This window comes from Lepidothrix coronata, unplaced genomic scaffold (genome assembly GCF_001604755.1).
Source record: "Lepidothrix coronata isolate B3197 unplaced genomic scaffold, Lepidothrix_coronata-1.0 Scaffold10, whole genome shotgun sequence".
Lineage (NCBI taxonomy): Eukaryota > Metazoa > Chordata > Aves > Passeriformes > Pipridae > Lepidothrix > Lepidothrix coronata.
Genome location: NW_016690190.1, coordinates 4,910,725 through 4,938,173, shown reverse-complemented (window position 1 = coordinate 4,938,173; position 27,449 = coordinate 4,910,725). Strand labels below are relative to the sequence as shown.

The 27,449-nt window shown below is 37.9% G+C and overlaps 1 protein-coding gene across 1 annotated transcript; it reads right to left on the bottom strand.

Moving 5' to 3' along the window:
* SLC13A4 (solute carrier family 13 member 4) lies at window positions 1-27,449 on the bottom strand. Its single transcript, XM_017804931.1, has 16 exons — window positions 26,575-27,449; window positions 20,589-20,717; window positions 18,060-18,196; window positions 17,671-17,852; window positions 16,921-16,975; window positions 15,284-15,323; window positions 14,488-14,565; window positions 12,803-12,993; window positions 11,398-11,517; window positions 8,475-8,576; window positions 7,260-7,361; window positions 6,114-6,211; window positions 4,824-4,954; window positions 3,835-3,996; window positions 2,350-2,487; window positions 1-1,752 (listed from the first exon to the last, which is right to left on the bottom strand). Exons 1-16 carry the CDS (start codon window positions 26,671-26,673, stop codon window positions 1,615-1,617), a joined length of 1,902 nt encoding a protein of 633 aa, XP_017660420.1. The 5' UTR covers window positions 26,674-27,449; the 3' UTR covers window positions 1-1,614.

The window sequence follows — 27,449 nt, the reverse complement described above, 5'->3', positions numbered from 1 at the left end:
TGGTAGAAGGGCTAAGACATGCTTTTGTAATTTCCCCACTTTGCTCCCCCTCTGCCATCCTATGACCTCTTAGTGTATCTGTTTATTTCCAAGACAAGTCTGTGGGATCCCTCTGTTTTGACAGAAGCAGTAAACCAACACCTCTTGCTGTCTCAACACTACTTCCCTAAGGGCTTGGTGGGTTATGAGGTGAAATATATCCTATTTATATTCTCACGGAGCACTTGAATGTGCAGTAGTGAATAATTTATTTTATTGACATTTTATTTTTGCAGAATAGATATTCACACTATCAACTGGAGAGCTTAGATTATAAGTGGAAAGCATAAACATTCATTAAAGTGTATGTCTGAAGAGTGTGATTACATGAGATCCAATCATCCTAATATACAGCATAAATGTATTGACATTAAAGAAATTATGAAAACCAGGACATAATACATGAAATTTTCTGAATATCACAAGGATCCAGTCAGAAAAGCAGGGCATTCACTTTGCTGATGATAAAGAGAGTGGGCTTTTGGTTTGGTAGTTATCTGCTCTATGTCAGATTTTCCTACATTTGAAGTTCTGTTCTCTGGGCTGGTAGAGAGCAGGTGGGCGTGATGTTTAAGTGAATGCACAGGATGAGGAGATACACCAGCACCACTCCAGCCCTCTCCCTTCTTACTCATGTAGCAGCACCAAGTGCCATCTCGGATGAGACTGTCCTTTCTCTGTCAGAGGAATTGTAACTGCACGTTGAAACAGCAGCCAAAGAGAGAGGAGAGCTGTGGTGTCTTGGCCTGGTAAGGTTTTGGTGGTTATAGCTTTTCCTGCTGAAAGAACTCCCACTTCAACGATGATAAAAAAAGGCATTGAACAAAGTTTTCTGTTTCTGAAACTCTTCCTTTCAAAGCAGAGATTGCAAGTACTGCAATATTGGAAATTTATACTGGTGCTGTGGAAAAGAAAAAATCTGCTTCTAAGGAGAATTCTCCTTCCTCTCTGGAGGTTTCTGTTATCCCTTTAAAGAGCTGTAGCTGGTAGTTGGTAATTATATTTTGGTCCAGGTCATATGAGTTAGGTGGGAAAATGGATTTTTACACCACAGTGATGGGTCACCTCAAAAGAAGAAGAATAATTTGCCTTTAAAGAAGTAGGCTTATAAAACCTTGTGTTTGGGAGTAAGGCCTCCCCTGCATTCACTGTAGAAGTCAATTGTAGGACTGAGTATCCCACTGCTGAGTACACCAGTGCATGTGTACTGGTCTTCCACTATTTGAGTCCTGTATACAAGTCCTGCATAATTGTTCTAAGGTATGAAAAAGCTGTAGGCAGATAATTTGAAGGAGGTGATTTTTTTTCCAAGTTATGGTATCCCAGGGAAAGCAACGATAGAGCAAAGCTAATCTCTCCTTTTAAGTCACACTGATTTTCAGAACTGAACAGTTTTTGCAGAAGACATCCCTATGGATTTTCTTCATGGTTTTCCTATGGATCCCGGTTCTATGTTTACACAAGTTTTTTCTTTCTTTCATATGTGCAATGTAGGTTTAATATTTCGTCCCAACTCACTTTGGTCTTGCACTTTTTGTTTTTTCTTTTTTCTTTTTTTTTTTTTTTAATTGAAGATTATGTTTGGCTAGTGATGTTATTGATCGCTGCCCATTCTGGAAAGGAATTCAGCTGGAAGAGTCTAATTCCCCAGGTGTTGATTGCCACCATGACAACAGCCAGGCCAATCAGATTTACACCCAGGCCAGCTTTCACCTGCAAAAGCAAAATGCATCAGAGCACAATGACAACTTAATCAAAACCAGTTAACATAGAAAAAAAATCAGTAGGGTCTATACTGACATATCTAGTCTGGTAAATTCTGACATCTAGAGCCAAAAAAAAGCCCAATGAATACTATGTGTCAGGGTATAGATTGTGGGAGTATTCAGGAGCAATAGTCAGAGATGGACTGTTGGAAAGTTCATTGGAAAACTGCTCAGTTTGTCACTTGAACTTCTCAATCAGATAATCAGAGTGGGGAGTTATACCACACGTAGCAAGGTGATACACGACTTACTGCGGAGCTATGTGATAATCTAATTTTTCCTACTTTCTTTGCTTGTCTTAACAGGTCAATGCAATTTAGGATCGCATACTCCTAAAGCTCTTTAGACCATTACATTCATTAAAAAAATAAAGATGATAAACGCATGTATTCTACAGCAGATTTTTGGATGTACTTAACCTGGCAGCTCAGTTGCACTGCAGATCAATATTATTTTATATTAGCACCAGTATAATCATTATTGTTATTGGCTGGTGTTGAAGTTGCATGAAGCATGGGAGGATATACCCAGTCTCAAGACTCACCATATCTTTAATCTGGCAGTGCCCATAACTGAAGACAATGGCATTTGGAGGATTACCCACTGGCAGCATCACCGCAAATGAGATACACATGGTGACAGGAATCAGGGTGTATAAAGGGTTAATAAGCAGGGTTTCTGACTGAAAGAAGAGAGAAAGACAGGTGTTTCACCTAATCAATAAAAGCCCCTGCTGACAACTAGGATGAAGGGAACCTCTTTGTCAAGATTGTGTGAATCTCATCTCCCTAGTTTCTAAACTTAAGTGTGAAACTGTCTTTACTTGGTTGCTTTTCTTTTTTCTAGAGAAATGCTGTAATTTGGAGCTGGTCATGGTCCAGGGATCTCTCTTGGAACATTTCACACTGAGACAGGATGGAATTTGCTACTAATAGGCAACCTTTGTTCTTCCACTTGTTCTCTGTGTCATTCAGTATTGTGTCTTATGGATCTAACACTTCAGTCTTCATCTAACATCAAGAGCTTACTTCTTTCAGCTGCCAAATATACTGGGACCATTCTGTAAAGTCCTCCTGAATGGTGGTTAGAAAAACTAATCGTTCATGGCCCAAACTTGTGTGATGTGAAGGCAGTGATGATGGAAGGTTCTTTACAGTGGGCTGAAAGAATTGTTCTGCTGCTGCAGTCTTCAGCAGTGGTGAAGTGCATTTTTGTTTACCCTGATTTGGTCTAGTTTTATGTCAGAGGAAAAGGAAAGGATATTTGCAAAGCCAACACCATTTCTGGGAGGGAAGTGTTCCTAGGTTACTTTTGCAATCAAAAAAGAGAGACTGCCATAAGATGGCACTTCAGACTACTATAAGTAGATTACTGGTATAAACTTTTCTTTAGGAGAGTCTCTTTCTGCATGGAGCAGAAGTAAATCTGAACTCCTAAGCCACACAAACATAATTACTTATTTTCATCTGACCATATCTTGATATTATCTCAGAGCTGTTCACATGCTTTGGAACAGTCTCCTAAACTTGTTCTGATATGGAAAGATGGTTAATGACCTGACTTCTTTGTAAGAAAAGCTTCACAATACATAAATGAAAAGAAATAAGATGGTTTTCTGTAACTGTTATTCCAGTATAAAATGAAATTAATATCCCTTTCCTCTGCTTTTGTCAACAGTATCCTGACTTTTTTTGAACAAGACATTTAAAATAGTCTTGATAAAAGTATCTCAAGTTTTATGTGAAATTCACTTATCTTCTTGATTGCATCATCACCTTTTCTTGTGAACCCCTTAGTGCAGGAGCTAAGTTTTCGCTTTTTCTGAGAGGTATTAAATAAATTCCTTGGTGCTAAAATATGCTTTTGGCTGCCCAAGTTTATTATTTTTCCTAATCCAAAGACTACAGGACAGTAGCTTGGGAACTGGGGCTGAGTTTCATGTGAACAGAGTGTCGACACCCTGACATCGTGAAACATTCCCACAAGCCTCTCAGGAACAACAGATTAAAATGTCGTTGTTTTTACTCACCATGCTGCATAAAATAGGCAGAAAGATGGTTATAGTTGCTGGATTACTAACAAACTCTGTTACCAGGGATACCAAAATGCAAGCCAGCAGGGTTACAGCCCAGTAGGGAAGGCTGCTCAGGGAGAGCATTTGACGTCCAATCCACGTAGAGAGGCCAGAGGTCTGGGGAAAGGACAGAGGCACAAGAACTTCTGAATACTTGGTATGTTTGTAAAACAGATTCTTCTCTTTGTGGCAGTTTACATCAGAGAATCCCTCCAACAAATAAACCAAGTTAAGGTCAATGCTTTCTGTATTTGCTTTTGTTCAGTAATCTGGATTTCACTTCAGCACCTAATAAATAGTAAGAAAGAGATACATTTGGCAGTTAATAACAATAAAACTGTACCAAGGCTGATCTTCCCTTTTTCTTCAGCATGTGAACTGGAGTATAGAAAATTGGTGATGAAGGATTGCACATTCTGGGTAGAATTAATTTTGAAATTAATATGCATACTTGTAGTTGTCTACATGTAGGAGTCTATAGGAGAGTTAAATGTGTATTTATGAATTATACTCAGTGTAGATGTAGTCAGGAGGGCCTAAAGTATGATTTGTCCATTCAGCACTAGGAGCTTCACTCAGTTGCCGAAAGAGGAGCACCCAGTGAGAGCTGAGATGTTCCCCCTCTCTCTGGTTAGCTGCTAGTTGAGAAAGTGTGAGGTGTTCCTCAGATCCTGTGTCATGCCTGCTGGTCCTGCAGACATGACATGAATGTCTAGGTATTCTGAAGCACCTGAAATGGTGGATGCCTACACAAATGATTTGAGCTCTAACCAGCTTTTTGTTAGCTAGATATAAACTGTCCATTACGTGCAGGGAGTAGGCACTAGGTTAAATATAAACTTGGAATTATCTGCATCGTTAATCCAAACTAGGGAGCATGCAAAGGGATAAAAGTCCAGGCTGATGATTCTTTTAGGAAGGAGGATAAAAATCTAAATCAGTACCTTGCATCCAGCTGCTAAGGCATAACCTCCTCCAACCAACACTACAATCTCCCAGGGCATGGTCTTCTGGAAGTCCTTCCAGGTAATGATGGGATCCAGTGTGTTAATGTCTGCTGACTTTTCACCATCTCCTATATCAAATAAAGCAAATGTGTTACCAGTATTATACTGCCCTTTTTCTAAGACCTTCACATTTTTCACACTTGTAGGAATAATTGAATGTGCATGGGAGTTATCTTGAGAACTACCTGAGAGAAAGGCAAAGAAGCAGTGCATAGCCTATTTCTCTGATTAGCCTGGCCTCAGAAAACACAGCATATTAATTTCAAATGTCCCAACTTCCTCATCTACTCTGTTGATGTGAATAGTTATAAACCCTTGTGCTTCATTTCATAGATTTTTGAGGGACTGTGGGCTCTAGGCTCTATTGTACATATGTATGTACATATATCTGTAGACTACAAAGGTGATGTTACAATGGAATTATATTATAAAAGAAGGGCTATGAAGTAGGTCATGAAGCCTGATAAAGTGCATTTATGCCCCTAGATTTTACCTGAGAACATTAATTTTTTTAGATGCCTGAGTATTTTTTTGAAGGAGGAGTTAGAGTGTAATTTTTTTCCTAAAACCTGTATAATATATGACAGTATAAAAAATATATATTTATATACATTTGTAATGTCTACATAAGACTCTAACAGACAATTCTATTTTCATAGAAAAATAGTGCTTCAGCACTGCTGAAAACCTGGCACATCAAGCTGATCAATACCAGAGTGCTACCCAAAAGTGAATGTGAAATAACAATCATTATTATTATCAAGAAGACTATGAGAGAAGCGTTGGACAAAACTGGAACATTGTATGGCACTTTCTGACCTCTTTTATGTTTATCTTATGGCATTATCAGTGATTTCTTATGTATAAGTGATGACCAATGTTTTTACCAGGGCTTTATCTTCAGCTGATTTTGCATTATAGTTCTTTAATATAAAACTCCATCTAAACCATTCCTAAAGCTCAGTCCTAAATTTTAATAATTCCACTAGCACAGAATAGGTGGCAATCTCAGATACAAAACTTGTTTGTCATCCTCTGAATGAGATAATATGAATTATAGCAAAGGAAAAGGAGATCTGACGTAGGAAGGGCTGATGTCAGAGGAGAAACTGAACCCTGACTTACCAACATAAAAGTCTCTTCTTGGAAATCTTTACAGAAAACATAAAGTGCCATTAAAGACACTGGAAAATGTACCAGCTTTCTTTCTTGCTGGATCCTCCTCACCTTTTTCCCTTTTTCCAAAACACGGCTTTTTTGCTGGAATCAGGAAAAGGAGAAAACCAAGAAATAGAGAGACAGTGGCATCAGTCCGGTAACCTTTCCTAGGAAAGAAACAGTGAGGTTATTATGAAAACACAGTACCAGAAACATTTCTAAACAAGATACATAGCTCCAAGCAAATTTTTGCAGCTGCAGTTTCATTTCCACATCTGAAGTCATACTAACAGCCCACCAGAAAAATATGTCTGCATATCAAGGATACAAATTGGATTTTTTTCACCATTTATTAAACTGACTCTTGTAGCCAACTTCAATCACTGCTCAACAATTTTTAACATTCAGGTGGGGAAAAAGAAAAATAAAAATTCCTTTTGGTTTACAAATCTATTAACTTGGAGGTGCAGAAAAATAGTGTTCTTACTAGAAGCAAGAAATACATTCTAGGGAAAAGCCAAATCCAAGTGATCTTTTAGAAATGGACTGTAGATGGATTTGAAATTAAATGTCTAAAATTCTTTCTGAAAAAGTATTTTGAGGAGTGCCTAACTCTAGTGAACTTCAGAAAATCTCAGAATTAGAAATTGGGTTTTTGTCAAAATTAGATTGGGAAGTTAATTTTATACAGTAAAAATATAAAGAAAATTTAAGTTCAAATCACTTGTTCTTTTGTATACAATGTGTGTTATAGTAACTTTTAATGTAAATTGTTTCAATATTATTTAAAATAAAAGAAAAATTATTTGCTTAGTCACCATTCTCTGTACTATTTAATTTCATGGAGATTTTCTTGATAAGCACTTTTCATCAAATATTTTAATTTTAATTATAGTTTAATCTATTCCAGTGGAACTTCTCTATGAATGCACTAAAATGTTTTAAGCTCAAAATCTAACCCTCTTATTCTTTTACACTTGAAATGTGTTTAATTTACTTCCTCTATTTAATTCACTCTGTATAGCAAGAAAGGATAGAATTTGCCCCATATGAACAGATATAGTTTAAAAAGCAAGAATCCTAATTTTTGACCAAAGACTTCATTTTTCACCACCTTGTTAAAAGTGGCTGATGATGTCTTAAGGCCAAAAATTATTGTAGATAGTCAGAAGCAAAGCCATATTCCTGTGCAGCTGTTTAGGGAATTTTACTCACTTCTCAAAAAAAGATGACCATCCTGGTACAAAGCCAGGCTCACGAGTAAACCAAAGCAAGGTCATCAGGATGAAGAAGAATCCAGTCACCATCTCAGGATAGCTAGAAATAAAAGAAAAAAAATAACAACAAACAAACTAGGAATTAAATCCAAGGTCTGTCTGAAAACCCAAGGACAAGTTCCAGAAGAAGTAGGAAAGCAGAAACTGGCTTCGAAAAAGGATAAAAAAAATATGGAAAATAGTAAGGAAGATTAGTTTGAATTAAATAATTCTAGATTTGGCTCCCAACTGGGAATCATTTAAACCCAGTAAAAAACAGGCTAAAAATATCCATCTCTATTTGCAATTCCATCATTCATGGGCAAGACCTGGAGGAAAATATTTCTAAATGCTTGTTTTGTATTTGCATTATTATCTGATTAAATGTGTTCACAAGGTAAAGCTCATATTAGCATTCCACTGTAAACACATTCTCTGCATTTTTTACAAGTGTAGAAAGCCTAAGAGCAAATGACAATGTAAATTAGCACAGATGGTGCACACAAGGTGGCTTGAGGATACTTGAGGTGACATGAGGATTTTTAATTCAGCATAGATTTAAATTAAGTATGATTTCGTACTTAGGAACAGTCTGAACAATTGTCTGGTTTCAGAGTCGATGTATTCAGCCAGTTTACCTGCCAATATTTCATTTGAACAGCAAAGAAATGTTTGGGGAAGAAGGGATTTTATGATGGATTATCCCATTTAAAAAATGAAACTCTTGTGAAATAATCTTTTCAAGAGACATTTCTTGCCATCATGCATAAAGATTACGGGCAGATGTGAGGGTTGGACAACTCATGGCATGGGGTAAAGCCTTTGCTTTAATAAGTATATGCCCAAATTGAGAAGGGGGGGGGTCCTTTAATGACTTAGTTCAAAAGTAGAGACAAACCTTGACTGAGATGACCTTTAAACCCTGGTGTAAACTTGAATCTTTCCTTTTCTTTCCTTTTTCATCAGAAATAAATAAACTATTAAATCTACCCATGCTTGTAACAAAGTCTTTGATTTTGGTTCATTTTTGCACTTAGTTCCTTTCCTGGAAGTAAAGGAAACTGGTTGATAGTTTTAGAATAAGCTACATGAGCCAAATGCAGCATGGAGGGCAGTAATTAAGGATGGTTCTGCCTAGAGAGGCAAATTCCTGAGGAAGGCAGGTCTAGTTTACCTAACATTTCCCAGTTTCTTATATTCTTCTTGAATTCTTCTCTCTGACATTTCTTCCCGTTTGGTCTTCTTCTTTTTGCTCACAGAACAGGTCTCCTTAAAACTGAAGCACATTGCACAATAAAATTAGACAAGGGCATACAGGGGCAAAAAAAAAAAAAAAGTAATTAAAAAAAAGCAGCAATGAGGTAAACTGAAAATTCTGGCACCAGAGATGGTTGGGAGTCAAGACTGAGGCAAGGCCTGATGCCAATGTGAAGGAAAATAATTGTATGTGATCTTTGATTATTCTGGTTTTAAGTTCTTCTGAGATTCAATTCTAGACATAGTTGGAAGGTCCCCAGAGGGCTCTGACTAATACTGGCTGGTATCACTGAGCCTTCTTGAGCCATGGCTGGACTCCCTTTGTGGAGGCTTCCTCAAAGAGCTGGTGGTGGCCAGATATTTCTGGTGCCAGAAACCTCCAAGCCATGGCTGATTTCTATCATCACATGGAAAGACTGTGACAGAGGCCAGCTATCAACAGAAATTTTTCACGGGGTAACTGTGCTTTCCAGTTGGATCAGGGGTATCCGACATATCTGGGGTCTGGTCTGGCTTTTGAGATCATATTTGACTTAAATATTCAGGATTCCCAGTAAATAATGAGGGAAAGCTGTGCTTAGGATTCCATTACCTTCCATGACCTGTCTGCTTCAGCTAATACTAGCTGTTTCTAAACCAGGCACAGCCAGATAAGGATCATATTGCCTCTGCCACAGTGGCTAAGGCAGTCAGGCTGGTGTTTTGTCCTGGTAAAAAATGCCTGTGGTTCTGACAGAGACATAAAAACACAAGCACATTTCATAACTGGATATATTCATCCTGCTGTACATTTGTATGAATGTTAGTTTATTCAGCTTGCCTTCATCCTATAACAAAGCATGGACATTCCTCATCGAAATTAAGATACTTGCAAGCTCACTTTAACACTGTCCTTTTATTCATTCCAATAGCATTACTTAGCTGTGCTTTGAGCCACAAATCTTTGGTCACACAGAGGTGTGGGGGGGTCTAAACCAGTCTAAAAGAAACAACAGCAGTAGGTACTTCAGTGTTTGAAGTACCACGGGAACACAACTTTTGTAATTCTTTTAGGTGCTTAATAGGTGCTTTTGTAGTTCATGCTATTTTAATATCTTATTTGGTACCCCACTAGAGACCCAAGCTGTAGCAGTGGCCAAATCATGGACTACAATCTCTCTCCACGTAGCTGGTTAAGGTCAGGTTCTCAAAGGAATTTGCATAGCTCAAGCTCCAGACAGGCCCTGTCTGTTTAACAAAAAGACTTAACCAAGGTTTTTGTTTCACATGGGCACTTTTTTTAAGCTCAGTTATCAGTGCCCTGTACCTATAAGTACTTTAAATTTCCTTGCAAACCTCGCTGTTAGACTCCAGTAAAATCCATCAGCAGTAATGCGGTGACTGAAAGAGAAGAGCTAGTTTATAGTGGCCAGATCTATAGCAATGATTTTACCCTTAGCTCTGCTTTGTTGGTACAAATGGGTCCATTCTCTTTCCCTTTTGACCTAGCCTAGATCTTTAAAAGCAAATCTGACATGTTTTTCCAGCTGGACCGAGTAAGATTGATAGCACTGAGCTTCCTAGGAAAATAACATGAAAATTACAGGAATTGATTAAACATTTATGCACAAGCATTAGGCAGCTGTTTCAACATGTTCCAAGTGTTTCCAGGCTTAGGAGGATGTGAAGGCAGAGTATTGTAGCCCAGCTTCTAACATAATATGTTCTTTAATGAACTGCAGTGAATAGCAGTCAGAGATTAAGGAGGCTTGGAATCAACTAGTACTTCTCAAAAAGTCGATAATACTTCAGTCTCTGGTATTATTTAGAACAACATTAATCAGCATGAGGTCTTGGATGCAATGTGGAATTTCAATTATACTTTTTTTAAAAAAAAAACTAAAGTAATTGAGGGTCATGTTAGGGCCTGTTTCTTCTCAAGATTAAAAAAGGGGGGAGGACTATTATTAGCCTTTTAATTTGGAACTACAGGACTCAGGAGACTGACTGAAAGGGGCATGGAGCCATTCACCTCTAAATTACTTCTTAAATCTAGTCAAGGTCAGCAACAAGCAGAAGGCATTATCAATTTATTCATTGTCTTAGGTGAAATAGTGATGTCTGTTCAGTTTACTTTTAAGAGTAAACTAAATCAAATTAAGGTCACTTTAATTCTGAGTAAGTGTGTCTGCATCACAATTTAATGCTGATTAACTAATCCACTTTACATGCACACATTTAGGCAATTTTCATTAACTTTGCTGAGTACCTCTGTAAAGACAATGTGTGGTACAAATGAACTAGATAACTGAGCCTTTTTCTTCTTCTGGGGCTTAGGGACTTTCTAGTATTAAATATTTTTGTCTCTTAGTCTGTGAGTCCTTTCCACTTTAAAGAGAAACATATATGGAGTATATTTACATTTAATTTAAACTGGTCTTACATTAATTTCATTGATCTGGGGACAGATCTGAAAAGTAGCTTGCTCAATTGCAGTTGTTTTTCTATCCATCTTTTAAGCTGTGCTTTTCCAAAAGGACTCTTAACAAGATTTTTGGTCCACAAGGGAATCCTCGTTGTCATAAGAGTGAAAAAAACCCCACCACCAGTTGAATGCTTAATAAGGATTTCTATCAGCAGTACCCAGGCACTTAACTCTCAAGCAGCAATACTGTACACTGCTGTCTAAGCAGCACAGCTAAGCAGTGAGATTTCCTCTGGTAATTGTTCTGGCAAGAAGAAAGAAATTAAGCCTTAAATTTTGTCATTTGCCAGTCAAAGCAACTTTATGAGATATGTTCTAGAGGAGCTGCAGGTGTCCCGCTTTCATAGTCCTTGCATCTTGAACAAACTTCACTCACTTGCAACCCAAGAACAGCCAATGCATCCAGAACCAAGTCAGCACCAACATGATGAGGGAGATGGGGAAACTGAACAAAAACCAGGTTCCAAAATTCACCACTTCAGCATTTGGGTATTGACTGTAGAGAAAAGAAGAGGATGCATAAGAAGTTAGAATACTAAAAGAATCTCTAATGTGCATAGTTACACACACGCATACATGTATTTGTATTTGTCATGGCATGATAGAAAGATTCCATCAGTATGCATTTGCAACAGCTGCATTGCATATGCATAGTGAAAACAATTGCCAAAAAATGTCAATCACTGACCTCCCCTGATCAACAGATGAGCCATAGAGCACTTCAAACCTTCAATACCAGATGGTCTGGATTGTCTTGTACTACTACCAGCAGTGAAATCCTGTCCCTACCTATGGTTTATATCAAAGCTCATTTTAGTGTTGGCAGACTTTAGAATGATTACACCCAGAATCTTTGTCTATGTCCCATCATGGACCACACAAATGGTGACTGCATTCTGCTGGGCTCTGGCAAAGATGTTTGATGTGTGCATTTGATGCAACTGTCATAAAAGGAAGATATTTGGAAATTCTGTAAAATCCAAATCCTTGCATTAAGCGTGACTTCTGAACTGACTTCTGAACTTCGCTACCACCATTTCAGAGAGAGAAATGAAGGATATCATGGCAGTAGAGGCAGTAGCAGATGATCAGAATCAGGTCTGATCAGTCTCCTTGGATGCAGATTGGTCCATGGATAGAAGTACCACCAGTCTTCTGACAGAAAAACATTCATGTTTCTGACATTGAAACATTCATGTCTTTGAGAGTCCTGGTCATATGATAAAGGAAATACTTAGATATTCAGAGAGCTGCTTCCCATCTTCTCTGAAGCAAATGCATAAGTCCAAATTTCTGAGTTGCTTTGGTTTTGCGCTACATGTTGAGCAGCCCAAGTACCACTAGTGATGCCTTTAGAATCACAGTAAGAACTCACTTTCTGAGAACCCGGAGAACAACTCAAAGCTGATTATACGACATTTCTTCTTTTGTGAGTATTTCTTTATCTTCCTTGCTATGTCTTCATGGCTTTAGTGTTTACTTTTCCAGAGTGCCTGCTGCCTTCACGATAATCAGTTTATCAAATCAAAAGAAGTTGCAGGAAAAACTTAAATGTTACCACATGCTGAGGGATTTTTATTTTGCATGGGAGAAAGACACGGATATGTGTTAAGTTAAACTCCCCCTTTCAAACATTAACCATTAGTAATAGCATTACAGTAGAGGAGGTAGCAAATTTTCCTCGGAGAGACTGTTTTGTGAGGGTTCCTTGAGGTATGGGGAAAGCCACGGAGATGATAATGGCTCACCCACCGTTCTCACGAAATCACAGTATCACTTACTTGTTGAAGTGCTCTAAGAATATGAGGCTGGTGGAGGTCCCTATGATGGTTGTCAGTCCTCCAATGGTTGCTGCGTAGGAAATGCTCAGGGAGAGGCATTTACAGACCATGTGGTCATGTCTGGTTTGATACCGGTACTTAGTAGTCAGGCCTAGATCCGAGGGCTCAGGAGGCAGGACCAGTATCTGAGTCTGTGAGGGGATACATTCAACAAAGATAGTAGATGACCAGAAGCAGCAGCACAACTTGTGCTAATGCCATAATGATACAGATCCCAGAGAAACAACAGGTTTGTATAAGAGAAGGCAGGTTTTTCTTCACAAGGATTAAGTGGGATCAGACCTGGAAACTTGTCCAGGGGCCTGAAATTGCCTGGTCTATGGCAGAAATGTAGGACAAACAGTAATCGGACTTCTGGCTAAGGTTTGGGCCAACTCCAACTCTGACTGGAATATCAGTGGGATACAAAAAGCCTTTAAATGCTGCAGGGACGGGATGCCAGCACTGCAGGAGTAGGAATCCATAATCCTTGAGGCTTATGAGGAGCCACCAGACAAAGGCTTGGTGAACTTTTTTGCACTTACAAGCTCAGGGTTTCTAATTAGGAATGGAGTGCTAGGGGTCTCAACGGCATGAAAAAGGCTGGGTAATGAGAATGTGGAAGAAAAAGATGCCAAAAAATTTCGCTCCAGAAAAAGCTGTCTCATCAGTGACAGGAAACTATCTATGTTGGTAAATTAAGTTGTTGCACTGGGAAGAAAGGTACAGTACTTCAAGACACTTCACATGCAAGCCAGGGCTGTAATTTAGGGATGAGGAAGAAGGCAGAAAGTGGTTCAGGTAGATTTTTATTTTGGCTTATCTAGTAAAATCAGTCATGCTATAGGTTCATCCTCATCGCGAGGATAAAAATGACTAAAATCCTGTAGGTTAAGAGTGAAGTGAGTATATTAGTTAAAAATAATCATTGAATGCTTATTAATATGGGCGTAAGAGAAAATTAAATATTGGGACCAGTGCATTAGTCTCTTTTGGAAACACACACTTAGATTCTTTTGAACTGTGAATGAAAATCCATGTGTTGATTTTAGCCTATTCATTCATGGACATCAATTTATGCCATTAAGATACTGATGAGATTAAGATACAAATTGGCATCCAAACAGCAATCTCTTCTTGGATCCACTCAAGAGAAGTAGAAATACGACTGATTTAATGAAGTATTTTGAGTGTGGATATATTGGAAGACAAAAAGGAGGTGGATACTAAGACTCCAACAAACTGGCTGAACAGATTAATGATCCATGCCTGCTGCTGTTTTTGTTCTGAGTAGAATTTTATGTGTCAGGAATTGTTATTTTTGAGTTTGTCTATTTTCCAAGGAGGATTTGCAGAAACAAAGTGGATAGTACAGTCAAACAATAAGGGAAACTCGGGATCACATTACTGAATGTAAAGCTAAATTAATTGTCCCAGCTATTGGGGGAGAGTCTTCTGAACATATCTGTGCCGAGCATATCTAAATGGGAGCAAGAACTAGCAAAGGGCCAAGCCAGGGCTGAGGAAGGATGATGGAGAATGATTCCATGTAACACAACTTACAAGGAATAAATATGAAGCAGTGGGGAGCAGGAGATAGTCACATCTGGGTTTTGCCTCACACCCCAGGTCTAACACTTCCTTACCTGGGGTAGGTGCTGCCCATTGCTCTGAGAATTCATTGTTCCAATAGGGTTGGCTATCATGTGCACACCATTCATACTCTGTAAGGAGACAAATACCTTTGGATTAGCCTTTCTTATGTTCCTTGGGGCACTTAGAAAAGAATTTATGATGCTTCCTAAAGGTCATGGTGAGTAGGCTTTGGAGAAAAAAAGAAATAATTCGAAACTACAACAAAATCCAACCCACTAAAAGATCAGCCGTAAATTCTACACTGGAAAAAACCAAACCAAAACAAAAAAGGCCCTAAACCTTTTTTTATTTTAAAATGATCTTAAAGTCAGATTATAATGAGATTGGGTCTTCCCCTGTCATGTAGGAGAATCTAACAGGTTCCTTGCTAGAGGCTATGACTTTCTGATATATGTAGTCAGTTCTAGTAACTGAGATGTCTCAGCTGATAAAGTTAGAAACACCTGGACAATAAAAGATCATATCTGAATTTGTTAGAAAACATATGGAATTGTTAGTTTACTGACTGGATCTCAGGATCTCCAGCACTAAGTACGACAAACTTACATTTTTATGTACTTATGTTGTTGTTGTTATGGAGCTAATGTTCCCCAACTTGATTAGTGCAAGCAGGCTGATAGGTAACATACAAAGCAGGACATTCTGCAACATGTACTCTCTGCCAATAACCATCACTTATTTGAAATAAAGGAAACAGTAGTTTTTTTCAGAGCTGTGGAGATTCTGCTCTGATGGTTCCTGCATTAGAAGACAATGTAGCTCAGAAGATACTACCTATCACAATACCTTTGAGTGCATCAAGGAGCTGAAGTCAGTAGTAGTAGCACTAAAAACAAAGAAAGGAAAATATACTTTATAAATGGCTGTTCACCCAGCTCCTTCAAAAGGCACACATCATGGGTAGGAGGGGCAACCTCTGCAGGAGAACTAGTGCCTATTTAATGGTGAATACCATTTATTAGAACCTCTTATGTGGTCTCTTGACCAGATAATATCAGAGTCATCATTATGTTTCACAGCTCTGTCTCTAGCTGTGTAGCAATGGGGTTCCACCTCCATGCAAGAAAATATTTGTGTTCTTTGTAGTATATACCCCATTCTAGGAGAGGACTCCGTTCACAGTGGAGTTAATCACCAGGCAACCCAGCACTACTGCTGTCTATTCAAGTTCTTCCACTGCCAACTTTTCAGCACATGGACCATGCAAACAAACCCACTGAACTTAATTCCAGAAGATGTGCTACTTTTCCTGCCAAATTTCAAGCTCTTTTTCAAGTAATACTGTTTTAACAATGGTTCTGCATGAAATATTTGACATGTACTCTTCAACAGGGCTTAAAGGGATTAATGGCACAATGCCAAACTGAAAATTTGGTTCTATATTGTACAGAAAATGTGGCTGGGATATAAAAGAGATAACAGAGGGAATACTGGAGAACCCAATAGTCTCTAGACTAATGAGATAAATATTTAGATCTTGCAAGTTAACTTAAAGTATTCCACCTATGCTGTTTGAATTATAATATTTATTTTAAAATAAATTAAAATTTAAAATAAATTAAAATTAACAGAAACAAGAACTTGCTTCTCTTTTATTACAAACAACTGTGAACAATATAGAAGGAGCTCTAGAAGGGGCTGTGTAATTTATTCTCACATTTCATAAGAAGATGGTCCTTAGGATTTAGCCTATAATACAGTTCTAGGACATTAGCTTTGTGTATTCCCTTGTGCATCTTGAACTGATGGTTAATTTGATAATTTGGCAAAGAAATTAGTCCATTGCTTGATTTACCCTTTTCGTCTTACTAGATTCTACCTCAAATAGAGATCTGGTTGAAACTGTTGGTGTTTCAAACCTCCGAAGAAATTTGTCTATATTTAAAGAAATCTTTTACAAATTTTTTGGGGAGGAGGGGTGTTTTTCTGTTTGTTCTCCCTCCCGCCATCCCCCCACCTCCCTCCCCTCCTGCTCTCATCTCTCTCTTAAATGAGGACAGTTCAGACTTTCTTCAGGAATGCTCTGTGATTTCCCTCTGGATATGTCCTGTGGGCACTCCATAGGTACTTGAATCCTCTCCATCACTGTTCATTAAAGGGAACAGAAATAAAAGTCTGTGGACAGCACTCTTTTACACAGCATAAACACAGACTTCAAAAGAGCTTTCAAATCCTGAGAAACATTTTCCTTCTCCCTAAAATGTTCGTGATGTTAAAAAGATTAATGAATACTGCAAAGCTTTAGTGAGATCCAGAGCATTACAATAATCCCATTTATCATGTAAGCTTTCCTTGTCAGTCACATGTGAAACATTCACTTGTAAGCTTCCGCTTGCCCTTCCTGGCTCTACTCCTGGGTTCCTCTCATTGCAACCTGTGTAGGGCTCAAATCTCCAGTCCTGATGTACAGGGTTCATTCTTACTCCTCATTGATGAAGATAAGCTCCAGTGAAGGTTGGCCATGCTTTTCGCTGAGACCTGCAACAAAGGAAGAGAAAGCAGCCCTTGGGGTAAGAACTGAGCTGAGCCCCTGAGTCACACCACTGGACTTGGAGGGGATGCTGCAAACAAAAATTTGTCTGAGCTGTCTCCAATGCTCTCTTTATGCAGCATGTTATTATTTTGTGTTGTACTGATCATGTGCCTCTGGCAATTACAAGACTGTCATGCCTACATATAATAGACAAGGTTGGATGAAATAATTTTCAGCCTGGAAACTGTAAACTGACAGAAAGATTTTTTTTTTTTTCTACCTAAATCCTTTCTTTCTGGGAAGGAATGAAAAAAATGAACCTTAGAGCCCTTATCAATTTTTTGTTTTGGGATTGTCAAAGAGCACACTTTTGGGCCTCTTTTAAATTTCCTGAACTTTATTCTCATGGGTTTCCTTCCAACCCTGTAAAATCACATGACCTAAAAGTTTATGACACACAAGCTCCAGTAGATGCCTTAATTCAGTACAAATAGTTTTGCAACTCCAATTCTTCCATCTCATCTTAAAACTTTCTTTCATTTTTTGAAAGGAATATCAGAGTACCAAAGGAAAGAGTACAGATCAGTATCTTTGATAGTATAAATCAGACAGATCTGACCTTGATAGAATTTGAATAATATGTATCAAGTCTGGTCACTGCTAACCAAATGAACAAAGAATTACCAATATTGACAAATACCTATTGGCTTCTTTTCTTCAGTAATGGTGCTGCCTGCAGTACTGATGACCTCACACTCCTCCTCAGCATTCACTAGCTCCTGGAGCACTGCCTCCACAATTGGCATCACCATGGCTGTGGTGGATGTGTTGGAAAGCCACATGGAGAGCACCGTGGTGCAACACATAAAGCAAAGAAGCAACCTGGCGTGCAACACAGGGAAATCCAAAGAGTTAGAGGTGGCAGAAGGAGGATGAGAAGATTTGTAAGCTTTCAAGCTCTGAAAGGAAAGATGGATATGAAAATGAGCCCCAAACCAAGCTATTTTGTGCCCATGGATGGGAAAATCAGAGTTGTTTCAAGCTGCTGCTGCCAGGCTCAGATTATGCCAAAGTCAAAAGTTCACTCACATGCCTGGCTTGGCTCCAGCCATCATGACCATGCGCAGGGCAATTCGCTTGTGGAGATTCCACTTTTCTACAGAAGCTGCCACACAAATCACACCCATGAGGAGCAAAGTTGTGTTCTTGAAATATTCAGCAGCCACCTGCATTAAGGGCCAGGGGGAAGCAGTCAGTTAAAAAAGCAGTAACCTCCCTACACAGAAAGCGCGCTGAATGAGAAGTAATGTGATGTCGCACGTTTTTGCTCCCCGGAGGGTAAGAATGACAGGGAGCTGGAGAACATGAAGAATTCATAAGTCAAAATATTCTCTTTAATCTGTTTCATGTTGTGTTTATGAATAACAAGGCTCTATACTCAATTGTTTGTAGGCTTCTCAGTTTTGAAGAGATCAAGAGAAATGTTACTTTTTTGAGCAGGATGTTCAGTGCCTGTAAGTTATCTGTCATACTCAGCTAGGCTCACATGGAAACAACCACAGACAAAACTCTGCACTGAAGGCAGCTTATTCATGTGCTTCAACTGCTTTTTCATTCTGGAGCTATTGTTATCTATCTTGTTTATATTTATTCTGTCTTGTTCAACTTTTGGGTGAAATGTGGCATCCCCAGAACCTGCAGCTTCAGAAAAAGAGTCCTGTGGGACATGCTCTTTGAATGCAGCTGAGAAAGGTTTTTATATTGCTGTAATGATCCACAAATCCTGTGCCAAAACTTTTCACATTGGAAACCTATCTCCATTTTATCAGGAAAATATGGAAAAGTTTCAAGAAACAGAACTTCAATTTAAGAGAGCAAGCTAAAACCATCAAAATGGGAGAAAATAAAAGTTACAACATTTCATCCTGATGCAATCCTTCTTGAACTATTGCTGGAATATTTTTTCCAAAAACATAATTTCTTCAGTTTAAAACTATTCTTCTAACCAAATGTAGGTGCCAGCATTTTAAAACAATTAAGATCAGAGGAAGCAGTAGTTTTTCCATTATCCTCAGTAATACTGACACTCCTACATAAAAGTGCAAGAATGTCACTAATGTTATTCTATGAAATCTGAAACAAGTTATGTATTTAATTACATTTATTTAATAAATCCTCATAGTGACCTAAATAGACTTGGCCAACAGAGTTGTGTGCCAGAACTTTTAAATATCACTTTTTCTTCTGCTGTTTTTTTTCTCATTAACTTTCTTTATTTTTCTGCTACCTTGTTATAAAAATATCTTGAGGTGAATGAAAGAAATCCATCAAGCCAGCAGAACAAAAAAATCTCTTGTTCTCCTTTATTCCTTTCACAAGCATTTTGGAGAAACCAGTGAATGTTAATAGTCTTGTTAATACCCACGTACATATATATGACACTCATGTTCTTAAGTCCCTGTGAGTTATTTGTAGCTTAAAGTGCTAGACAAGAGCCCTGGGTCAGTCACTCTAGAACAGTAAACTGGAAATACTGCAGCATCATCAGAGTTGTTTATTTTTTAAATACAAGGGTTTATTTCTGTTCCTAAAGCAAATAATATGTTCTCTGCAGTAGTTCCACTGTCATTTTATTTGATATTACATTGAATTTCTCTCAGGCTGCCATTAAATTTTCCTTTTCAATGTGCTTCCAAGTTTTTAATGAAAATGCCTAACTACTTTGCCTTTACGATAGGAAAAAAAATTTTGAAACTACTGAATTGTGTTAGTACGGAAATGTATCTGATTGTATTATATCACTGGGAGAAATAAAACAGGTAATAAAATTTTTGGTTCATGCTTTTCTCTATCCATTTATCGGTGCTCCCAGTGCTATACTGTGACAGAAATTCAACAAATTTATGGTTGCTATGTATTCTTCTGTGTCCTTATCTGTATTTCTAGTCCTTTCATCAAGTGTGAGGCTCCCTTACCCTCTCCCAAAAAAGAGAGAGAAAAAAGCAGGGAAAAAAAGTTGTAGATGAAATAAAATAAATTCTTAGTATATCATGAAAGAAAGTGACATTCAAGAAAATGTTCGGGTAAGCACATTCAAAACTGATCATATAAACTTTTCTGTACAGCTACTCCTTTGCCTGAGAACTCATGGCTACAGTGCAGCACTAGGTCACAGCTTCGAAAAAGGATTAAACATTCACCCAGACAACAAAATTATCTAGACTTTTACACTAAATGGTGACTATTTTTAGCATATGTAGCCTCTTGCCTTGTATGTCTTCTATAATAAATGTAACTGGAAGGAAACTTCACAGTGCATCCCATACTGCTCTTTACATGGTTTTGAAGGTGGGATCCTTTAATGCAATGTGTTTTGGGAATTGTTGATGCTGCAGTAGCTGAAAGGATGGTCATCCTTCCTGTCTAATATAGTCTATATTATATCCTATGTCTGTCTTCAGTGGAAGAAAGAGATGTTCAGACCAAGTTACACATTACAAGATGTACACTTCTTCCTCCCATACCTCTAAGTCTTGCTACTGCACTAAGGTTAGTCTTATTCAAATAATTAACTGAGAGTAAGAGCATCAGATAATAAAAAGTTTACAATGGTCTGACCTCACTGGATTTCATGACTCCAAAAAGTGGATACAGGAAAGCAGGAACTAAGGCTGCTGCACCAAGAGGTACTGCTTCAGAGACCCAGTATATGGCTGTCACGATCAGCACGTAGGCACATGAGGCTTCCTGCAGGGACAGAGCACAGAGGTTACATGTCACTGCCCCACCAGCAGCTGTGGAGACTTTGTGAACTTGTTTGTAGGATTCATCAGACTGTAGGTGCCTGGATTTAAAAAAAAAATCAAAAAGGGCTGTATTAGGACCTCCTAAAGTGCAGCTGTTTGAGTGTGACATCTAGATTACCATCTGAAAGATCAGTTTCAAAGGATGATGCTAATGAGAGTTTTCACACCTAAGCCGGGGCAAAACATTGTGATAAGCGTATGTATCAGCAAAATAATGGTTTCAAGTGCATTTACAAATTTGTTTGATTTCCATAATCCAATATTTGCCAAGCATTCAACCATGACTCCTCAGATTGGACCTGTGGACAAGTTATTTCTGCATGTTTTTCTCTCCAATACTGGACAAGGACAGGAACTGGTGGTTTTCAGGACCAGATGTGAACATTCACATCTGTGTGAATTTGTAGTCATTTTCGGAAATGTTCTGGAATTAATTTTTTTTTAAACATGGTGCAAACATTTTTGTTTATTTGTTTTTGTTTATTTGTTTTTGGTTTTGTTTATTTGTTTATTTGTTTTTGTTTAGTTGTTCAGCTGATTTTATTTGTTCAGGTAATTTACACAGACCCTCAGAAGAAGATCACAGACCTGCAGGCTTAGAGGCAATGGGTTAATGGAGCTATTCAAATAAATTTACTGCTGTCCAAGGTTCTGGTAGAAAAGTCATGACAACATCATGCTGAGCACAGGTGGAGAGCTGGGATATGACGGAGAAAGGTGTTACCTGCTGAATATTTCTACAGAAAAACACAGCTAGCCCATTGAATTCTTCTGGTCCATTTCTTAACTAGATATGTCTTTATTTATGGCACTTATTTGAGTTCTCCTTAGGCTCAGTTTGCTATACTTAGAAATCCAGGGATATCTCCTGCTAATAATTACAGAAACTACTCTCAGGAAAAGGTTTTTCCTCTTGTTTTCTCAGTTTAGAAGCCAGCTCCTGTACTGGGATTAACCTGTTGTTCTACAGAAGCTGGTAGGTCTGCACTGATTTACAACATCTATGAATCCATCTGTTCTTCATTATGCACCGGATGTTCCATATGAACTTATTGAGTCATATGGATTCACAGCTCACAAATGGCTATTGTTTAGAAAATTCACTCTTCACAAATGCTATTTAAGTGTCTTAAAATATAATTCCATTACTTTCATTTCCTGATTGGATGACCTCTAAATAAAGCAGCTTTCAAGAAGTCATACAAACAAGTCTCACACATCTTTGTGTAAATCAACGAGCATTCATTTTTTTTCAATCAGTTAACACACACTTCATTTTTTTTTCAGTCACTTTTGTGAACAAGGTGGGAAAGTCTAGTGAAATTATACAGGGATGTGGGTTCAGTGAAATCAATAGCTTATATTTAAATTCATGTTTATACGTCACTTTTACATTATCTCTAACAAAGAGCCACTTTTTTTTTAGTACATCTTATAGTAAAAACAGGCAGAATGGAGACCAGAGAAAAGTATATATTGATTTGTACTATTTCCTTTATTTGCATAAGGATTTCAGCCAAGGTTACTCAGAAGCTTGTGTTTAAATTAGCTGCCAGATCTTGCTCTGATTCTTATTTTAGAAAAGTGTGACATTAAACAGTTGTAATTCATCTAAGCCAGGGTAAGTTTATATTGGATATTAGGGAAAATTTCTTCACTGGTTGAGTGGCCGAGCACTGGAATAGGCTGCTCAGGGAGGTGGTGGATCCACTATCCCTGAAACCTTTCAAAGAGTGTGTGGATGTGGCCCTTGGGAAAATGGTTTAGGGGCAAACATGGCAGTGCTGAGTTAGTGGTTTAACTCAATGACCTTAGAGGAATTTCCTGCCTTAATGATTCCATGATTCCATTGAGCAGGGCCACCAAAATAACTGAAATAAGTTTATAAGAAAACAACTTCCTTGAAGCAGATAAACTCTAATTACTTTGGAGATTATAAAGGGTATCTGAAAGGCTATTGGGGAAATTTATCTCTGGATTGTTCCTTTATGGATGGATAAGTACTCTGAACTACACAGAAATGTGCATATTTGTTTCTCTTCCTTAACTACCCTAGAAGAGTGGTTTAGGCCTTAGCAGTACAGGTTTGACTAGTCCTCTATGGTGAGGTCCTTCAGCAGTATATTACAAGAAAAGATTGTCTTGCAGTTGTACCTTCATTGCTTCCAAGAAAAAAATTCTAAGAGAAGCTAGAAAAGGTTGGATTGGAATGAATGAGGTCAGAGGACTTTTGTTAATATTCATGGGTTATGATTATTTTATAAAATGGAATTGCTATGCTGTTTGAAACTCCAAAGTTTGGTCTTCAGTTTCTAGTAATTTTAAGTGGCCACTTAGTAAAAAAACCCAAAGAAATAATTTTGACTTAAAAATGGAAGTTTAACAAGTGAAATGATAGGCATTACAGATTTTTGGTAGTCTCTACTAGGAAGACAAGATGAGTCATGGAGCTGATGGATTGGCTCATAAACATTAGCCAACTTGCTGCTTAGTCACCTCTAAGTACATTATACCTCATGATTAATATTCCACAGAGAGCAGAGCATAGAATGATTTTTTTTACCTACTGACTATTTAATTTTTAAAATTTCTGCTGAAAAAACTACTGTCTTTGCGTGGGCTTTGTATGACATCCAGCAGTTGTCTAAGGAGAAAAATAACTTCTAATAAAAAGCATTGATTTTTGTTTTAAAGAAGTGCACATGTAAGTTACAAGGAATATGTTTTCCAAAATTAATAAAATTAATTTTATCCTAACCTGAATCCAAACAGTTTTCTCACTCCAAGAATATACTTCTCTTTAATTTCTCTTGTTATTTTCTGTTACTATTCTGTATTTGGCAAAAAAGGAGGCTGATAGTGAGGACAAAATAGGACAAAGGGAAATTGCATCTCTACCAAAACCTAACTGGGATGGGCACTGAGTCTTTGTGTTTCTTATACACAAGGCTGTAATCATTTTACAAAAATAAAACAACCTAAAATAAAGCTCATTTTTAAATGGTATAAAACTGTTTAACACGTACTAGGAAAGCCAAGCTTGATAATCTCCACTAAAAACTTAATCGGCTTGTCTAGCAACTTTCTTTATTTATTTTCTCAGTGCTTTAAACCAGCTTGTTTCCAAGAGAAACCATATTAATCTCTTCTATTTAATTGAACTGAATCTATATATTTAATTAATGGTTACCATAGCAACTAAGTACTAGACTGAAGTAGTGGCAGTGTAGTTTTAACTGTTTCACTGCTCTCACTTGTAGTTTTACAGCTGAAAATTACTGTTAAGCCCATCTCAGGGCTTGAAACAGGTAATAGGAAAATGTGATCGTTGGAGGGACTATCATCTAATTATCTACCTTCAGTCAGTTCCTTAGGTGAAAAGAAAAGAGGAGCTGTAAGGAAGCCATGGCTAAAACATCCATACCAAGGGTCATGCATAAAACTTTCATATACTAAAATATACAAGGATCTCAGAGTGACTAAAAGGAAGAATAAACTGTGTTGGAAATTGGTCCACTTGAAAGTGTGCATTGCATATCTTGCATGCAGGCATGTTTTTTTCCTAAATGTATCAGACCTGAAAGGCACTTATGTGCATCCAAACTTGTGGTACAAGTTCAGCTATAACTCTGTAAGGGAAAAAAGAATGCAAACAAATTTTCTCAAGATTATTTTTTTACCCAACCATTTTTTGTCACAAAATAGTAGGAAACAAGCTGTGGACTTTATTTCCATTAGCCATATCTACAAACAGTTCTGAATCCTTGTGCTCACTTTGATCACTCTTGCCACTACACTTGTAATGCTCCTTTGACGTTTCCAGAGATGTGGTGATATCATCAAAGAAATTGCACGCTGATTCCCTGCAGAAATGCAAATATAAGTGACCTGGTAATTCTGATCTCTATAAGAAAGACAGAAAACTAGTATACTGGTCTGATAAATAAAAATATAAATAAGTGAGCAGGCATAAAATTTAATCTTCAGGTTTAAGAAGTAATCATAATCAATGGGTTGTAGCAAAGTAAATTCTACACAAAAGCACTTGAATAGAGTACTGTCAGCTGAGTTTATTTGGTGAAGATGTTTTCTTAATAGTGCTATAAACATCTGTCCAACACGGTCAGATTCTCAGCTGTACTTTACCATCTGTGGTCATTTACATATATACAAAGTGGGTGTAAAACATCACCTGATGGATTTTCATGTCACTTTTCAGTAAAGCAATGTCACAAGGGCTTGTACTGTATAATAATAATTCTTGCAGCAATACTTTCTTATGAACTTCTGCTTCAGCACCCATATGGTGCTGTTATAAGTCCCTTGGTTATTAAAGCCTCCTTGTTGCATCCTATGCCTCTGAATCCAGTAAGGAGCAAACAAGAGTGACAAATTTTAGTGCAGTGAGTCTCATGTTTCTTAGGGAAGGGTCTCAAGGGACACAGAGCATGCTGCAGCTACAGTACCATATGGGCATGTCAGGGAGTATATCTTTTTATGTCACACTTCCAGTGACATGGGGGGAGATAAAGCCATTTTGTAAAACAAGACTCTGTGAAAGGGTGAGTCCTTCTGTTCTCTGAAGAAGACCACAGTTGTCTGTCATTCATTGCCTCTCTCGAGATAGAAGAGGTGAAAAACTACTAGAAGAGAACAGCCAAGATATACATTGAAGTTCAGAGCAGGAAAACTCTAGGTGCAACATACAGTTCAGTGGTGTAGGAACATTTCCTTTTTATGAATCCTGGCTTTCTCTCAAAAAAAAATATTGCTGTTTTATTTTTGAAAACAGCCATATAATTTCTAATCCCATGCCTTTTGATTTGATAAAGCAGTAGTATGGAAAAATCCTCTGATACTGTAAGGAAGAATTAATCTTTAGCAGCGTAGAAGACGAAATGGAAATTGCTGCACCATTTGGCCAGAATTATGTCTAGGACTATGTAGAAGGACAAGCTGCAGAATTTTTAATACATTGCAAATTTTGATAAGTTAAATATCACCATCTCCATAAGGTGGGAGATCATTGCTATTTTATCGGTTACAACGGCAGAGACGTGCATGGAGAGGAGTTCACCGTGCGGCCAAAGGTATTCGGTAGGTCCAAAGCAGTGTCAGGAACACAGCTGAATTCATTCCCATTCTCTGATCTGTGTGTTTTTATTCCCATTCTCTGGTCTGTGTGTTAAGCACAGACTACTCCCTCCTTTGCATTGCTGTTTATGTCTCTGAGCCAGCATTTATTGACCACCGTCAGAGCTGCAGATACCTACACCTGCTCTGGAGTAGTCAGTGCCATGTAGGGTCCTACATGTCTGTCACTCTGTCCTAGCCCCTGCCTCACCTGAATTGCCATCTTACAAAACCACATTAAATTGAAAGTCCCTCCATGCATACTAATTATTTAAAAATCAAAGAGTTTTTTAATAAAGGAATACTATCAGTGCTCCTTTTAAAGACCTCTTCTGAAAGAAAATTTCATGGATATATTTCTTCTGTCCCCCTTCTACATAGACATTATTTTAGAAAACGAAGATATTTGACATTTTTGCTTTAAAGTATTGCTTTACTAGCTTTACCTGGCTCTTCAGCTCTGCTTGTGACACGACTCAAGGTAGCTCTGGTTCTTACTGTGATGACTTCTCAGTGACCCTCACAGTCCTTCAAATTTGAGTCTTAGATTTTTCTAAGCTCTATGCTTCTTTAGGTCTTTGTTTTTGCACACTGCAAACTTATCCAGCAGTACTAACTGCTGCACTCAGAGGCTTTGCTAAAAAGAAAATTAAAAATGTACTTACACTGCTGGGGTATATGAGTGGCAGAGGAAGCAGCAGAAGTGGAATGAGAACAACGAGTAGGAGGTTTCTGGATCGGAGAATCTCCTTCATCACTGCCATACTCTTCTACTTTCTGGTGGCTTTCTTCTCCTTCAGATACTTTGCCGGTTCCTCAGATTCTCGACTTCCACACCTTCACTTTTTCCAACTTTCAAGCCTCAGATGGTCCAGCTTCCACACTACTTCAACTTTCCTTCACCTGTGCCTGAATTTCCCCAAAAGGTCTCTCACTTCATTTCCTATCCCCATACAGTCACCTAAAATACCTTTCTTAATTTATTTATTCTTCAGTCTTTTGTTTTGAAAAGGTTTTCAACTAAAAAATATTCAGTTTATGTGGGGCTCACCAGCACATCCAAATTATTATCACACCGTAACATGCAGAGTTTTGCAAGTTGGAACATAGTGATCTTTTGACGATTTTTAGTTTTAATTCAGACTCACATTTGGAGCTGTGTTGTATCCTTATTCCCATGTTTTATAAAACCTTTTTTCCATCATCTAGAGATGTGACTCCTGTTTTCATAAACCAGGCGGTATATGTTTTGAGCTGCTGCTTTTCCTTCTGTTTGATAGTCTGAATGCCTCAAATACAGTTTCTTTTCTGCTGGAAAATTATTAAAACAAACAATTTATGGTTCAGTGCATAGAAGTAAATGTTCAGGTACTCCTTCTTTAAAAAAAAAACAACAACCCCCCAAAAAACCATCTGCAGTTCCTTCGGACTTTATTTCTTTGCTTCTGCTTTGTATCTACCTTTGCCCTACTTTTGCCCTGAGCTTGGAATTCAAAGGGCAGCAATTCCAGCACAGATTATACTTGATCTCAAGACAAAA